Source organism: Lampetra planeri, chromosome 31 (genome assembly GCF_965212315.1).
Source record: "Lampetra planeri chromosome 31, kcLamPlan1.2.h2, whole genome shotgun sequence".
Lineage (NCBI taxonomy): Eukaryota > Metazoa > Chordata > Hyperoartia > Petromyzontiformes > Petromyzontidae > Lampetra > Lampetra planeri.
Window position 1 is genome coordinate 9,957,338 of NC_136137.1, and position 17,920 is coordinate 9,975,257.

General features: G+C 50.2%; 1 protein-coding gene across 2 annotated transcripts in view; it reads left to right on the plus strand.

Annotated features, from left to right (window-relative positions):
* The window catches only part of LOC144729201 (leucine-rich repeat-containing protein 3-like), a 58,081-nt gene extending 40,473 nt beyond the window's left edge, over window positions 1–17,608 (plus strand). For both annotated transcript variants that reach the window (XM_078609255.1, XM_078609256.1), the window contains exons 2-3: window positions 5,010–5,601; window positions 15,490–17,608. In XM_078609255.1, coding sequence (XP_078465381.1) covers window positions 5,041–5,601; window positions 15,490–15,813 — 885 coding nt within the window. In that variant the 5' untranslated portion in view covers window positions 5,010–5,040 and the 3' untranslated portion in view covers window positions 15,814–17,608. The remainder of the gene's footprint in view (window positions 1–5,009; window positions 5,602–15,489) is intronic.
* Window positions 17,609–17,920: the final 312 nt, after the last annotated feature.

Below are 17,920 nucleotides of genomic sequence, written 5' to 3' on the forward strand. Positions count from 1 at the left end.
TCAAAAAGCATAACGTAAAAAAACCCAATCTGTAAGGCGGCACGAACTCTCTGTGACCTGTTTCTTTCTCCCTGGCAGCACCGAAGGCGGCGGGCACTGCCACTTGTCGTCTCCCTCATGTGCTGTCTAAATCCTCGATCCGCCTTGAATTACCGGCACTCATTACCCTCCCAACTCCCCCCCCCCCCGGCTACTCGCCAGGAACAAACCCAGCACGCCCTGCCATGATGATGATGTTTTAATCACCTGTTGTCGTTGCCACAGCAACAGCTGGTATTTATAGCTAGTGGTATTTAATGCGCTTCTTAAATATCTACGGTAGGGGGGGGGAGGGCTTAAGGGGGGAGGGGGAAGCCCTCCGAGCCGTACCCGCTTGTTTACAGAGAGGATACCCTCTCCCCTCCAGCGGGGATCATGAACACCGCAAAGCAAGAGCATTGGCAAATGTAGCCTTGATGCTGACACCGTGCGTGGTTCCATAGATAGCAGGAGACCCTGATGATGCAGGAAGTGATGCGAAGTCAACTATTTGGACACACGTGTGTAGTAGGATGGACAACAACAGGACAATTTAAAAGTGTGTTGTTGTTGTTGTTGCACGGAGAAAATGGAAGGATCCGGAAAGAGAGAATGGCTTAACGATGTCACGAGATACAGAAAGATGTGGCACTACCTGAGCATATTGGCACAAGACAGAGGAAAGTGGAAACAATGACGACATGTGTTATCTGCCGATGGATCGTGATGATGACGACGATGATGACGATGATGACGATGACACATGATCCTATCAGTAAAATTTAATTCAGGCCAGTTTTTTCCCCCTTGCACCGGTAAAGACGAAACGAGCCCCTTGTTCAGTTCCAGCTTTCACATAAATGAGAGAAACTTCTAGTTCCCCGGCGCATTTTCGGGTTGTATTGTTTGACAAGGATATAGCTGATGCTTCGCTCAACGCGCTGTGAGCGTCTTCAGGAACACACCTCAATTCTGATTTTAGTTCCCGACAAAGCTCCCAGCACCTGGAGCATTTCCAGGTGCGCGCAGCACAACTGCGACAACCTGCGCACTGGCTCGATCAATCCCCGACGTGCGCGTGCCATACCGGCGGTGTTTGTATGGAAGTGCTGCGTGAAGTGAATGGCATCGAACACATTCTCTTCCGTAAACTTCTCGGATCAAACGTCGCCACGGGGTTCTCGATTTCTCACCGACAAGAAACTTGGGGGCGGCGCGGACGTCCGCTGTGCAATTTTTAGCCGGAACATTCTTTTTTTGCCGCGAGCGCCAGCGATTTTGGTGATTTGCCCGATTTTTTTAGAAGTTACGGCCTGCCCCGTCGTTCAGTCTTCACCTCTTGCTTACAACACCCCAGAGTCGCTGATGGCATCCGTGGGCCCAAAATTTATTGCGCTATTTGCCGCAGGAGCCCTTTTGCTTGTGGCTTGATTGTGGCGCTCCTGGAGAGGTATTTATTGTCTCTTGGCTGTGGCTGCACGTTTTCCCGCGATGTGGATTGAGCTGTCCGAATAAAGTGGGAGCACTGTTGCAGTACTTCCACGGGAGTGTGCCCTTTGGATATTATGTCGGGCAGGTCAACGCTGACGTAAACTAAAACTATGAACTATTGTTTATTTTACCGGGTAAAGCCCACTGAGCTAGGAAGCTGTTTTTTTCACAAGTGACCTGGCCACAAATGCTAGCTCAATGAAGTGGCTTATGTGGAAATGTATCGCAGCCAAATACTCTAAATATATTTTTCTAAATGTGGAGGGAAAAACCGGAGGACCGGGAGAAAAATCCACGCGTCCACGGGGAGAGAGACATGCAAACTCAAAATATACAAGTGTCAGGGTTGGGATTGAACCTACACCCTCCTGTATACCAGGAAAGGTAGTTAACATCTCGCCACCGTGGCACCCATGTAGCATGCTCTATAAACCAAGCACGTGACCCTTGCTCGCCCGAATGTGCTGAGCAGTAGGTCACTCGTCATTCTCGTGGACTGTATTTTTTAATTTCCAGAAGCATAGTTACGATTTATTAACCCAGCTGCGCGTTGATATGGCCTGACACAAACGTGAAAAGCCCCCCCCCCAGCCTCTCGTCTGTAAGTGTGGCAGCCGTGTGACTGATCCGTGGCTTCGGCCAAACTATAAATCATTTATTTTAATTGCCTCCGTAAAACTTCCACTCTCCATCATACACCCATCCCTGACAACCCGTTCCTCTCAGACCCTCCGTTTAGTCTGCCGACTTCTCTGCTGCGAAGATTCCCAATTAGCGGGTCCTCAGCTCAACGATATGAACGCCTTGGCATTGCACACGTATATTACACTGGTCAAAAAAAAAAACATTTTTTTCTGGCCTGGACTTTTGCAGCTGTTTTAGACTAATTTCAGGGTGCTGATTCCAAATCTCAGATTTGCTCTATCACATCTAATTTTAATGCTATCGGCATACCTCATTTTCATTGATTTTACCCGAAATTAACTCTGTCACTTATGATTGCAAGTTGTTGTGAGTCAGTGACTGCTTTAGTGTTAAAATATGGTGCTGTATTTTTAGGATAGTGTGTTTTATAATATCATTTTATGTAGATATCCACATTTATTTAATATTTTTCTTCTGCAGTTTTTATTGAAAATGCAATATTTGATGTCTCAAAAACCTGATGTGATAGACAAAAACTGATGTCAGATTTGGAATCAGCACCCCAAAATTACCTTAGAACCGATGGAATACCTTATGCCAGAAAAAGTGTGTTGACCAGTGTTATTAAAGCGTGCCACAACCTCCCTAATTCTTGCACTGAATCAAAGCAGCAAATTAATTTAAATGTATTCTAATTCATGTATTATTCCTTGGTTTTTCGTGCCCAGACCTGTAATTTAAATTTTTTTTTCTTCCAAAATTGAGTGGTGACCCTGGCGTTGGCTCTGTATTCACTGTATGTGGAAATTCTTTCCCCCCGTACGTAGCCAACGGTGCTAATCGGAGGCACGTGTTCGGCTGCGACCTGCCGTCCCGTTTGCTCGGCACGAAGTCGAACATTTTGCTCCATGCGCTGGGAGCTTTTGTCTGGAACCGAATTTCTGGAGAAGCTCCCTGCACGCGAAGCGAACCGTCGGGACGTCACGCCGAACAGCACACGGCGGCATGACGAGCGCTGACTGACCGCGCGTGGTATTGGTGGCAAGCGCGACCGCACACGCGACCAAGCGCCGAGTGTGCGTGCGTGCGTGCGTATGTACGTGTGTTGAACTTCTTACCAATCGTACGTGGCCAACCGTGCGAATCTGGAGGGTGCGGCCGAGGGATCACGTGACTGAGGCCTGTCGCAGGAGTTGGCCGCGGCCGGCGGTTTTCACGTGCGGCAGCGTTACTCGATTCCGTAGTCAAATCTTAGAGGTTTCGACCTGCCGAGAAATACGTTGATCTGTGCTCAAAACGTAAAACGTCACTCCCCCTGATACTCGGAAGCAGGCGTCATTGGGCATTGCTCATCCTCCAGATCCTCAACAACAAATCGGCTGATTGCCTCCTTTGACCGCCTTGCACTGGCAGTCCTCATCAGACCGCTTTTAGCAGCACCTGTTTAGATTAACACGCAGTAGGCTTTTGCGACCAATGTTATCTATAATAGAAGTTTTTTGGGTTAGAGCGTGTAAGTGTAAATGTGTCGTGAAACCCGCCACCACCCGACACGGCCAATTCGTAGGGTTTGTCACGTAAACAGAATGTGCCAATTCGTTACTAGTCGAGCACACCGGTGTGTTGGGAGAGTAAACACCCCACAACATTTACAATTGTTTACTCTCCAACATACCCAGGTGTGCTGAACAACTAACGAATTGGCATGTTTTGTTTACGTGGCAAACCTTACCATTCGGCTGTGTCGGGCGGTGGCGGGTTTAACGACACATTTCTATGCATGCAATCTAACCCGAAAAATGTCTAAAATGAGCTCCTGTTCACTTCTCATGATTATCTTCGGCGTGATATCTGGCCACGGTGAGACATCGCCTCGCGTTGTCGTCCCTCACTCTTGGGACGAGCTCGTTTCGTGGTTTCGGGGCTTTCGTCCCTTGCTCCCTTCCTTTTGGCCTTTAAAAAAAAGACAAATCCTGACCTGGTTTAAGATCTCTCCCCGTCTCTTGCGCGCGTGGTGAGCGATAGCCCGCGCGAGTCGACGTGATGTTTCTGTGTCGCCTGCTGCCAGTGTTTGTTAGCTGAGCGGTGCGTGACTTCCATGTTGTTTTCTTCCACAAATGCGTTTCCCATCCAGTTGTCTACAATGCTATAATTTATTCGCTGCTGTAACTTTCCACCAAGGTCCTGCACGGGTCACCCGTGCAAAACTGCTCAGGATGAATGTTTCCTACCCTCGTCAGCAAATAATATCGGTCGATATGTGTAAGTGGTCAGATCTTGTAGCGTGTATATATGTACCACACAATGTGGATTTATCTAAATGTGAGGTGTGGAGGGTAAAGCATTAAGGCAAAGCGTTAGAATGCATCTTAAAGATTATAGAATTAAGTTATTCCCTCCCCCCCACTTCCCCTGCAAATCTGCTGCCCCGACCGTTGCCCCCTACGGTGGTAGGAGGGCAGTGAGCCCCACATGCCTCCCAGGAGGTGTCCCCTATTCGAGGGCGTACTGCTCCAAACTGTCTCGAGATGCCACACAGAGACAGTGGGCTTGTTCATTTTGGAAAGGGAGAGGCAGTCGGTCATAGCAAGGGGGAACCAAGGAAAGCCTTGAGTTTGGCCTTAAACATGGGGCAAGGAGCCGACAGCACGGCCGGCGGGACCAAAGAGTTCCAGCAGAGGAAAATGAGCAACGTAGAACCGAGCAAAAATTGTCCACGCACTATCTAATTCGCCTCAATTCCCCTCGTGCTGCATCGGTTATTTGACTTCAGCGTGCTGTCTCAGTAAGTGTCAGAGCAGCCGGCGACTTTGAATTTTAACGGCGGCCCTTTCGGTCCTCTTTCTCTCTTGCAGGACAACCACTCCGTGAAACGATGTCCGTAAAATGCAAGAGAAAACCGGGCTCCGATCGTCGAGAAACGCAGAGCCGCTGAAGCGCCCCGACGTTACGACAGCAACAGGCCGCGAAGAGATGGTGAGAGTGGGCTCCATTCTCGTCCAGAACTTGCTCGTGTCGCCGTCGCTGGTGCTGCCCAACGTCATGCTGCTCGTGGCCTTCTGCGCGCAGAGCGGCGCCTCCTGCCCGCACGAGTGCGACTGCGGCAAGCAGGACGACCACACCCTGGTGCAGTGCAGCAACCGCAGCCTCAAGGAGATCCCCATGGACCTGCCCAACGACACGACCATCCTCAAGCTCGACTCCAACCAGATCACCGTCGTCCCCGACGGCGCCTTCCGCAGCCTGCAGCGCCTGCAGCAGCTCGACCTGTCGCACAACCGCATCGAGGCGCTCGCCAACGGCGCGTTCCGTGGCGCCAACCAGCACCTCCAGCTGCTGGACCTGTCGGAGAACCGGCTGCAGGAGTTGCCGCGCGACGCCTTTCGGGGGCTGACGGCCAAGACGAAGCTGCACCGCAACCCGCTGCACTGCGACTGCGACCTGCAGGTCTGAGGCCCGGGCGTCCGTGCATGCGTGCGCTCATGCGTCTGCTCCCCCGGCACTGGTTTTCTCCTCTTGCCCACCCTCAGCTCAAACTTGGGGCACGGGGGGAAGCTGCGGTGGTGGTGGGCGGAGGGGGGGCTAGCTTGCTTCATAATGCCCGCGGGCCGCATGAGTTCTGCCACTTTACAAAAGCCCGCTCCGACGTAATTGGCACCCATACCGAGCGTGGGGATTGTTTGCGGTTAGGCTTCATAGGCCTCCCGAATGGGTATTCGCCACCGCAAGCGTTCGGGCAGCGCTAATCGAGCACTAGAGAGGAATTCTCTAGACCCGGCAACTACACACTGCGTTTCTAATGTTAGTGAGAGCCAGTTATCTCGGTCACTGCAAGGGCCTCTTGATGCTTGATGGACTGGCACGTTATTAATCTTTTTGGCGTTATACTTGGATACTAATTGTGGGATGTGTGAGAGGTAATGCGCGGTTGCCTGTCAAAGGCATTCAAAACTTCTCTTCAACCATCGAAAATATTTCCCATCCCTGGCTTAGTCATCTGTAACCGATGACTAATTCACGACTCAGTCATCGGTTACACGAGAGTGTGTGCAGGCTGAAAACAAGAGCATTAATAAAAAAAAGAGAGAATACTCACAAAAGTTTGCAATCGTGACCGCAGGTTTCAGGCTAGTTATCTAGTTATCATACCCGCATGTCATGTGATGTCGTCAAACGGCATGCATAATGCACAGGAGCTTGGAAGGCCCAATCCTATGATCACATTCGTACCTTTCGCTGCATATTTATCTCTCACTGGGTGGGTTGTATTTTAGTATTCCTGCGTATTTTGCTTTCACGAGGACGCTGCATATGTGTCATGCCTCGGTGTGGCATGGCAGTGAAGCACATATCCTGACTGCAAAGTCTGCAATAACCCAGGATTTCAAAGATGCTGTTTTGGTTGTGTGATGTTTTTTTGGAGCCGTCGTTCCCAGCAAGACGTATTCATTCATCGGTCCGCACGTCGTTGGGAAAATCCTGACCGTGAATCTCGGTGCATAGGACGACAATTGCAACATCAACAACAGAGTCACTCGGGGCAGAGTTTGGCACAAGACTCAGGTGTGGGTACCTCCCGCTCGGTGAAAAATGTAGGCTGCCGATTAATAATGGAGACGACGGTGAAGCCGAAGCGATTAATAAAGCGGGGTTCGGTGGGCACACCCTAAAATATACATGAACCAATTAAAACAGAGTGTTTGAGATGGAGGGGGAAGTCAAGTTCAATGGGATTTCAAGAGGCAAACAAACGGCGGTATTCCCTTTGATGTCGCGGGGGGGGGGGGGGGGCTGAATGATGTGGAAGTGCTCCATGGAACACTCGTCTTCGTGATGCTGTGAACACGGGTCACCTATTATGGCCCTTCTTGGTCACGTGGTGATGGCTTTCCCGTTTTGTTTTGTTTCTCCCCCCCCCTCGTTATGTTTCGGTCACGCTGTGGGCTTGTCGGAGGCCTGTCGCGTGATGGTGAACGCGCTTCCATTTCGATGACACTCGCGAGACGAGGGTTCCGTCAACCGATGTTCGAGAGTGGTCTCCAGGAGAGAGATGTCACAGAAACTGCTTCTGAGGGTCCCTACAGTGGCCTCATCCAACCCACGTTGAAAACCTTCTCTCGTGCCCTGCTCATCACGTGACAGAACTGAAAAACTAATCAGAATTAAATAACAAAAAAAACGATTTTAATAATGGAGTTTTCGGTGCAGTCTTTGGTGACCATGCTGAGAACATCAACTCGCTCCAGTCATGCGCCCAGGTTAAGCGTAGGTGGTTTCCAGGATTTGAACTCGAGAATCACAGCCTTGCCGGCATTATCCCACGGAGCCCAATCCGACCATCTCACAACAGGTTTTCTTTTTAATCGAGTAGGTTTTTAACATTTTTGCCGATCATCGTTTTATTGATGCTGGTGACACGGCTCGCACGTAAAGATGCAAGAAACTTGCATGGCAGCGCTTCGGGATGCGTGCGGCGCGCTCGTGTGTGTAGCTCCCTGATGAAGCAGCAGGAGCAGCAACCCGCTTTAATGGTCCGGGATTAATTGAATTGCTGGAGGGCCCTGGATGACTTAGCGGTGCCCAGAGCCGGTGCTTGGCAACCTCCACACGGGGAGGACCACGCTTGGAGTCAGGGCGCCAGCAGGTCGGGCCCAGCGGCGTTCGCACAGCGCGCAGATTGATTCCCCGGCTTCTGGAATTTTGGTCACGGCTAATTACCTCCCCTCCGCAACTTCGCAACTTTGCAAAACCTCCCCCTCGCACGTGAAACTGAACGCAACTCCTGCCAATATCACCCGGGCTATGGAAAACAAACTGCGACGGTCGTGAATAATTATCATAACAACAATAATGTGTATAATCAAAATTGAGATGAGCCATGTTCTATCCACTGCTAGATCAAGGTCTTCACAAGTCGTCGCCATCTGTTACGTTCGCAAGATGCAAGTCCACTTTCCGCCAGTGACGCAAGCTTAGCTTATTGCTGAATCTCCACGGGGGATGTCTTTTGGGAATGTTCTCTGGCTGTCGTTAGTCCACTCTAGCCTTAGTCTCATCTTTAGTCTCGGCTAGTGGCGTCATCCTTGCTTGGGACGTGTCCTGCTCAAGCCCGTTTACTCACAAGCGACACCAGGCCGCAGGAGCCAGGCGTACGGATATATTCACCCTCCTCCATAATCAGCCATCTCTCACTTTGAGGATATTGAACAGATTACGGCTCTTAAAAACATGTGGAATTCAATCCTCGCCTCACTGAGGATCGGTAATGTCCCAGGTTCTCTAAATAGGGTGTCCCCTGTTCAATGAGATTTGGTTCTTCCGATGTTGTCTGTAGCAATGGCCAACTATAGGCGGCGGCCTGTCGTTACCCAGCTCAGCTTAACACGCGAAACCTGCCCTTGCCGTCATCCTGTCCGACCAGAGATACAGCTCGCTGAGCAACCAATGCTCGGTGGGCTGCACCTCTCCTCTCTCAGGAATGCTTCGCGATAAACAAGAGAGTTCATTTCACTCTCTCTCGAGTGGCCATCTGCAGCCCAAGCTGACTTCTTTTTCTAGGTCACCCCTGCCCCCGCCCCCCACCTCCCTCCCCGGATGGTTTCTTCTCCAGGTGCCTCCGCGTCTCTCGATGTCCGATAGGAGAGGCCCTCCTCTTCCCACTCGCGTTTCTCCCCCCCCCCCGACCACCACCTCCAGCGGCGTCTCGCGCGGCACCTCCCATGCCCAATCACCCCCATGCCGAGCTGTGGTTGACAAGTTTTTCCGCGCGCCTTTTGCGTTTTCTAACACGTATCTTCTCTAGCCACTAAGACAAAACGCCTAAACGGTTCATTTTAAGCGTTACCAGTTTTTGTTGTTGTAACACCGCCACTTTGCTCAGCGTGATATTTGTGTTTTTTTATTATTAGCAAGTGAGGAGCCTGAGACGTGATGTGAGGCTGGGCAGATTTGGCAGTGTCTTGTCAAAATGATGATAATTCAATTGTAGACTTGGTGCGTTCCATCCAGCCATCGCTCAGTCGTCAGAAAATCGCAAGGATGCCTGAGCTCATACCCCCCCCTTTCCAATAAAATTTATTAATGCGGTAATCTTTATTATTGACTCTTGAAAATAGAATAAAAATTGAATGGCAGGCTGTTGTATTCATCGTAGCCCGCGTGGCTCTTTGTTTAATACCGTGCCGGGATCTGGAGCACAGTGGGCACAATGTCAGACAGCGGGAGAAAGAATCTCGTCTCCGCGTCGTCTCCCCGTACTTCCTTTGGCTGCGGGCGCACGGGCGTTCGGCTCGAATGTGTGTCACGATCGTGCCAAGTGACGCGAGAATGTGGGTCAAATAAACGCGATTACTTTTAGCTGCTCATCGCCTCTGAAACGGTGCCGGCTGTGCGCCCCCCCCCCCACCACCGCCCCCATAAAGCCCACAGCGCTTCCCTCCCCCTCCAGCCGCTCCGCCTTCCTGTCCTCGTTTGCACCGAGCCCGAGGCTCCGGACAACCCCTCGACGCGCCCGTGACATGCTTCCACTCGCACGCATCTCGCGGGGCGCCCTACGCCAGCAGTTGCGCTTCGCCGCATCGCCCGAACGGCGTGTGGCTGCGAATGCGCGTGCGTGCGTGCGTGAGCGCGTGCGTGCGTGCGTGAGCGCGTGCGTGCGTGCGTGAGCGCGTGCGTGCGTGCGTGCGCGCGTGCGTGCGTGCGTGCGTGCGTGAGCGCGTGCGTGCGTGCGTGAGCGCGTGCTTGCGTGCGTGCGTGCGTGAGCGCGTGCGTGCGTGCGTGCGCGCGTGCGTGCGTGCGTGAGCGCGTGCGTGCGTGCGTGAGCGCGTGCGTGCGTGCGTGCGGTAGTGTAGCGAGTTAGCGCGCTGTGCTACAAACCCGGCCGCCCGAGTTGGAGTCCCGCTCACGGGACTCCAACAGTGCACATCATCAGAGTTATGTTCTTTTGTTTGTATTATGACTGCAGGTATTGCGGTCTATGCAAACATGACTCCTTGTAAAAAAGGTGTCAGTTTTGTTGCCAGATAGAAGGGTAAAGAACCAATTATCATATTTTTACTGGCAAATGAGGTTCCCATAGTGTAGATGCTTGCCCCGAGCTCTCATACTCTGATGGTGCATTGTCTTTGAGTTGTGCGCCTTTTGGCGTCATCTGGTCCAACCCATATGAGACTAGGCTCTAAGGAAAGCTGTCTCGGGTGTGGATCAATCAACTTTAAGGACAGTGCACATCATCAGAGTTATGTTCTTTTGTTTGTATTATGACTGTAGGTATTGCGGTCTATGCAAACATGACTCCTTGTAAAAAAGGTGTCAGTTTTGTTGCCAGATAGAAGGGTAAAGAACCAATTATCATATTTTTACTGGCAAATGAGGTTCCCATAGTGTAGATGCTTGCCCCGAGCTCTCATACTCTGATGGTGCATTGTCTTTGAGTTGTGCGCCTTTTGGCGTCATCTGGTCCAACCCATATGAGACTAGGCTCTAAGGAAAGCTGTCTCGGGTGTGGATCAATCAACTTTAAGGACAGTGCACATCATCAGAGTTATGTTCTTTTGTTTGTATTATGACTGCAGGTATTGCGGTCTATGCAAACATGACTCCTTGTAAAAAAGGTGTCAGTTTTGTTGCCAGATAGAAGGGTAAAGAACCAATTATCATATTTTTACTGGCAAATGAGGTTCCCATAGTGTAGATGCTTGCCCCGAGCTCTCATACTCTGATGGTGCATTGTCTTTGAGTTGTGCGCCTTTTGGCGTCATCTGGTCCAACCCATATGAGACTAGGCTCTAAGGAAAGCTGTCTCGGGTGTGGATCAATCAACTTTAAGGACAGTGCACATCATCAGAGTTATGTTCTTTTGTTTGTATTATGACTGCAGGTATTGCGGTCTATGCAAACATGACTCCTTGTAAAAAAGGTGTCAGTTTTGTTGCCAGATAGAAGGGTAAAGAACCAATTATCATATTTTTACTGGCAAATGAGGTTCCCATAGTGTAGATGCTTGCCCCGAGCTCTCATACTCTGATGGTGCATTGTCTTTGAGTTGTGCGCCTTTTGGCGTCATCTGGTCCAACCCATATGAGACTAGGCTCTAAGGAAAGCTGTCTCGGGTGTGGATCAATCAACTTTAAGGACAGTGCACATCATCAGAGTTATGTTCTTTTGTTTGTATTATGACTGCAGGTATTGCGGTCTATGCAAACATGACTCCTTGTAAAAAAGGTGTCAGTTTTGTTGCCAGATAGAAGGGTAAAGAACCAATTATCATATTTTTACTGGCAAATGAGGTTCCCATAGTGTAGATGCTTGCCCCGAGCTCTCATACTCTGATGGTGCATTGTCTTTGAGTTGTGCGCCTTTTGGCGTCATCTGGTCCAACCCATATGAGACTAGGCTCTAAGGAAAGCTGTCTCGGGTGTCGATCAATCAACTTTAAGGACAGTGCACATCATCAGAGTTATGTTCTTTTGTTTGTATTATGACTGCAGGTATTGCGGTCTATGCAAACATGACTCCTTGTAAAAAAGGTGTCAGTTTTGTTGCCAGATAGAAGGGTAAAGAAGCAATTATCATATTTTTACTGGCAAATGAGGTTCCCATAGTGTAGATGCTTGCCCCGAGCTCTCATACTCTGATGGTGCATTGTCTTTGAGTTGTGCGCCTTTTGGCGTCATCTGGTCCAACCCATATGAGACTAGGCTCTAAGGAAAGCTGTCTCGGGTGTCGATCAATCAACTTTAAGGACAGTGCACATCATCAGAGTTATGTTCTTTTGTTTGTATTATGACTGCAGGTATTGCGGTCTATGCAAACATGACTCCTTGTAAAAAAGGTGTCAGTTTTGTTGCCAGATAGAAGGGTAAAGAAGCAATTATCAGGGTTAGGGTAGTTTAATCAGGGTAGATTACTAACATCCAGGTTCTCAATCCGCTTGTCCCAGTGAGGGTCGCGGCAGCAGCGTGTTGAGTGGGGCGGTCCAGACCTCCCTTTCCCTGGCGACAGACTTTAGCTCTTCCTGGGGAATTCCCAGGAATTTCCCAGGCCAGCCGAGTGGCCCCGGCGTTTTCGCCAAGTGGGACGTGTCCGGTAGAGTTCCGGGGGGGAGTCTACCAGGGGGGGGGGGCATCCTTGCCAGGTGATCGAACCACCTCAACTGGCTCCTCTCGATCCGGAGGAGCAGCAGCGGGTCGCGACTCCGAGGCTCTCCCTGATGACCGAGCTCCTCGCCCGATCACGGAGAGTGGTGAGCCCGGCAAACCTTGCGGAGAAAACTCACGCTGGCCCCTTGTACCCGCGATTTTTTTGCTGACTTCTTGGCAGGTCCCCCTCGCAAAAGAGTTTCTTTTTTAACCTCAAGGGTTTATGTACCTGGTTGAATAAAGGTGAACAAAAAATAAAAATGACCCGTTTAAATTTAAGAAAAATGCTCATTAATGTCTGCGAAGATTGGCATTATTTCCAGATCAACCTGGGTTTGCATCACAGCCCTGCAGGCCACTTAGAGGACCTTCAGGGGCCCACCGGTGGTACCGGGACCCTACTCTGAGAACCACTGGCTTAAGCCATACGGGGTGGGGGGGGGGTCTTTGTATGTTTGAATAGCCACAATGTGTGCACGAAACACACGTGATCCACTGCACAACGTGAATACGCTGCCTCGCCTGTTGGATATAGCACGCATTAGCCTCATAATAATTCAATAATAGCAATAATAATGATGGGAAATGGAATAAATAGCAATAATAATGATGGGAAATGGAATAAACGTTTGTAATGTGCACGGTGCCACTTGTAATAAAGCGCGCAGGGATGTACCTCGCTCTCACGAAGCGATTCGACCATTGGCTGCAAATGAAGAGTTGTTTATTATTCGGCTCAAGTGCACTGTCATTTGCTACCGTTTCTTCTCTTCAATAGACCAAATCTAACATTGCTGTGCACTACGCATTTAATTTGCAATCTGTTTCCCCCCCCCCCCCATTCTCTCACGCGTGCAATGCAATACATGCCTCTTGAGCTTGAGAATAAGCTAATCAAAGCATCGCTACAAACCTGCTCCTAATGTTCCAGGTGTATGCGAGCAAAACCAAAACCTCGGGCAAAGAAGGTCATATAAACAAGCAAAAATAATGGCTGGAGAAACACAACTGCAACACAACAGCAGCGGCGTTTGTATGCCTAGGGCATTGGCTGAAGAAAGTTGAGTATGAAAATAATGAAACGTAGAGACGGATCAGAGTAGGTGGTTTGGGTGTTGATGTTTGGAAAACTGAACTTGGTAATGAAACATAACGTACCAGCGTAGCCTAAAGTAGAACATTCTCAGAGATTGTACGGCGCCTGCTGTGGCACACGAATCAAAAATATATGAACACTGGTACAAACACTGAGGTACAAAGAGCAGCATGGAGAAATGCATGCCGAGAGTTACACTGAAAGACTGCAAGACTCGGGTCACGTGGAACAGAGAATGGGTGCAAATTAGAGGAATAATATTGGAACTGAAACTATTTTTTTTATTTTACCAGATAAGGCCCACTGAGCTATAGAGCTATTCCCTCGTTATTCACGAACTTGCTATCCACGATTTTTGACTATCCGCGAATCGCATCTGGAACTCTGCACGACAGCATCGAGAGCGAGAGAGAAGTGATGAGAGAAAACGATGAGATAAAATGACGATGCACAGCATCCTCATGATTTAATGTAACTTAATTTATAGACTATTACTACGATAATAAGCCAAGAATGTGTGTCCCGTGCGTGACGTCACTCCACGAGGCCCACCCCCGCGTGACGTCACTCCACATGAGGCCCACCACCCCCTCATTAATATTCATGAGTGGGTGCATTTTTACACTAACGCAAAGGAAGGTCGAGCTGAATTAAATTATTTATTACGCAAAGTCGCTTCAAATATGACGTTTCTTTACAGAAAGTGACGGTAAAAAATAAATCTTCGCAGCACAATGCTACATCCGTGCATGAAGTCACTGCAAAAGAGACCCCCCCCCCGCCCCCTTTATTAATATTCATGCGCGCGTGCAAATTTTTACACGAACGCACAAGAAGGTCGCGCACTCCACATGCCGCACCCCTCCCTTCATTAGTAATCATGAGCGGGTGACGTCACTCCACATGCAGCACCCCTCCACAATAACTATTAACGGTTGACGTCACTCCACATAGGGCTAACCCCCCCCCACCTCATTAATAATCATGAGCTGAACGATTTTTCTATTGAATATTTCATATTTACTGCAATACACACCCGTCCTTGGACGGGCAAACAAGCTAGTTATTTAATACTTTCATATTATTTGTATTTACTTTGTTTATTCTGACCAGTTATTATTTTGTCGTATTATATTTTCCATGTATTTCACAGGTTATGTACGTGTTCATTTAAGGCTATTCATAGGTCTATATCTGCGAAATTTACTGTTCACGAGCATATCCGGAATGTATCCCTCGCAAATAACGAAGGGACATTGTATAGCTCTTTTTCAGAAATGATAGCTCAACAAAGTGGCTTATCACGTGGACATGTATAGTGGCAGACAAATACTCTAAACGCGTGCTTCCAAAATGTGGAGGGGAAAACCGGAGGACCCGGAGACAAATCCAATATTGGCTTCACAGGAAAGTAGGTGGACTGCCACCTGACCTTGGTTTTCCCGGGATCGTCTTCTTGTTGAGGCAGCAGCTATCCTGGGTATTGTGAGATGTTCTTCTGCTTTCCGTGATGTGTCCCGGGTGTTTGCACCTCCAGAGGTGAGCGACCCTAAGTCCAGCCCAAGTTCATAAACGGCCTTCACTCGGCAGGGGAGATGCCCAGAGGTCCCTCGCCCTCTCCATCTTCAGCAGCGTAATCGATGCAGCCTGTGAAATTGAATTTTTACTTGCACGTTTTATTGTGCTTCCATGGCAAATGGAAACCAACCCATCCAGCCACTGGGGCGTTTTTTCTTTGTTTGATTTAACATTGTGGTGAATGTAGCAGCCACTCGGAATTTCCACCACTGGCTTAGGATTGCAAACAGGCGATGAGCACCGCCTCAATGCCCTTGAGCAGGAAATCACTTCAGAATCAACATATTAATTTATACTGGAGGAATCAAAAAAACTACAGTTATTTTTCACAAATGTCCGGTATACTTTGCGTGTGACGAGATACCGAGCCACCCATTTCACGATACTTCCACGGCAAATGAAAACTGGCCTAACCCGACAGCAGCAGCTCTGCCAGATAGGGAGTTTGGCGCAGCAGGAGGCTTGATCGTTGGCTCATCACCGGTGTGCGTGGTTGTGTGTGCGCCCCGTGCCCTTGTGCAGGAGCTCTTCGTGGAGATCAGGAGGTGGCTGGACACGAGCGCGGACATGGGCAGCCAGGTGGTGTGCGAGTCCGCCGCCCAGGACCAGTACCGTGGCGTGCCCGTCCTGGAGCTGATTGACACGGTCAACCTGTGCAACCACCGGACCATGGACGTGGCCATGCTGGTCACGATGTTCGGCTGGTTCACCATGGTCATCTCGTACGTGGTGTACTACGTGAGGCAGAACCAGGAGGACACGCGGCGTCACCTCGAGTACCTCAAGTCCCTCCAGAGCAAGCAGAAGACGCCCGACGAGTCCGACAACATCAGCACCGTGCTCTAGAGGGCAGCCTGCTTGCAAGCCGCTGCCCCCTGCCCCCCCCCCCCTCACAGCCCCCTACGGCCAATGCCCACGTTTGACTCTCGACGTTGTCTCAACCGCGCAGAGGAATCAAAAAGCCTCGGCATCGACTGGCCAGTCAAGTCCGCGGCAGGTTGAGGAAGGGACGCCTGTTAGGTGCCTGCCGATTTGCGATTCGAGTCAATCGGTCGGTCGGCGGGAAAACGAAGGTCGCGGTGAGGGATGGAGTCTCCGGCGGTCGCTCGCGGAGCCTGACCTCTGTCGCGGAGCTTGACCTCTGTCGTGGAGCCTGACCTCTGTCGCGGAGCCTGACCCTTCACGCCGGTTGGCCGAGCCAACGGCGGGAGTTGTGCTCGAAGGTTGAGTGATAGCCGGGTTTTTTTTTTGACCATCTTTTCTCGAGATGAAAATACTAACGGCAGCGACCGCGACTGATGGATCCGCGCAGGGGCGCAGTCGCCAAAACTCTCTTAATGTTCATGCTGCTGCTGCATTGTGTGTGTGTGTACATAGATGCAGGGCTACTCCTGCGAGGCATTACACCGGCCTGGGGAAGACGCGGGGTGTCGCGTCACAACGGCACGTCCCGACAGCACCGTCATGGCAGTATACTCATATTAAGCGAACTCCGTCCGCACGTTAGTGCGATTTCATTTAATCATTTGCGTGCGCGGGTTTTCTTTTTGTTAAGGCCAACGTTTTTGAAGCGAGGAGGGACAGAGGCTGGTGGCCTTATCATGGCGCACAGATATTGGCGCTCCCTGCACGGCACTTATCCGATACTGGGCGGTCGTTCCGGTTCTCATCGCCGTCGCGCCGTGGGTCTGGGCCTTTCGGAAAGCGACGGCGACGCGACTTGTGATCGCCATCATTTATCATGATCACGACGCGATGCGGGAGGCAGGGACCTCGACGCGTCTCTGCTCATGACGGGATCGCTCGTTCGGCCCGTCGCGTCTCCGTCCGAGCTGCCTGCAGTCGTGCCCCCCCCCCCTCCGCTGATGGGGAGTGCCGCCAGTCCGTTTTGCATTACCCCCCCCCCCCCCAACATTTAACTTTGTCTAGTCGCATCTCGCCACACGAGCAAATGTGGCGCGGAGACGACGTCACGATAGCGGAGGTGGAGTGTGGGCCGGGGGGGCGGGGCTCTGCTCCTCCTGCGTCACGTGAGGACACCGCGTGACACGGGTGGCCACCCCCGTCCCCCCACCCTCCCTTCTTTTACGGTGGGGCCGTGCGGCTCGTTCGGTACGGTTTCATTCCAGAAGAAAACTTTTCCAGGAAACACAATCAGTCAAAGCACAAAAGGCAATCCCCGCCCCCGCTCCCCGCCCCACCTTGAGGCGAGACTAGCGCTGTTTATTCTAAGTGCCTAACGAGGAAAGCCCCGCCAGAACTCGTGATCGATTTCATCCATCGGCGGGAGCAAGCGAGCAGCTTCGCTGACGTTTAAAAGTTGTTGGTCACCTCGCGCTGATGTTTGTTGAGCATGGCCTTCCGGCCTGAGGGTTCACTTGTAAATGTTGATCCTCCTCACCTTTGTTTGAGTTTTGTTCTTCATATATCTTCGTTAAGAGACAAAAAAAACACGCGAGGGAGAAAATATCGATGCAGTATCCGAATATTTGCGAGACGTTTTTTGTATGTTCATAGCTTGTGCTCGGCTTGATTTTGTTGTGCGTTTATATATACGGTGTATATTAAATTTTGCTGTACTTTCCTTTTCCAATAACAGACTTCAAGTTATTAAACATACACAATAAATAGCCTTACCAATGCTGTATTTCCTCCGCGTGAATGTGTGATTGCTTTTCAGCCGAGGGGACGCGTTTTCACGTATTCGCCAGATGCGCACGGGTTTTTCAAATGCTATACAGTATATTCCCTCGTTATCGCGAGGGATACATTCCAGAGATACTCGTGAATAGAAATGTCATGGATAATGGTTGTTGGCCGACGGAAAATATGTTTTGATGAATTACCTGCAATAAATTATAATAACACAAAAAAATGTTATATGTTATAAACATAAAGTAAATGAAGATTCATATTGAAGTATTAAATAATAATTTAGAAATGCGGTCGCGTA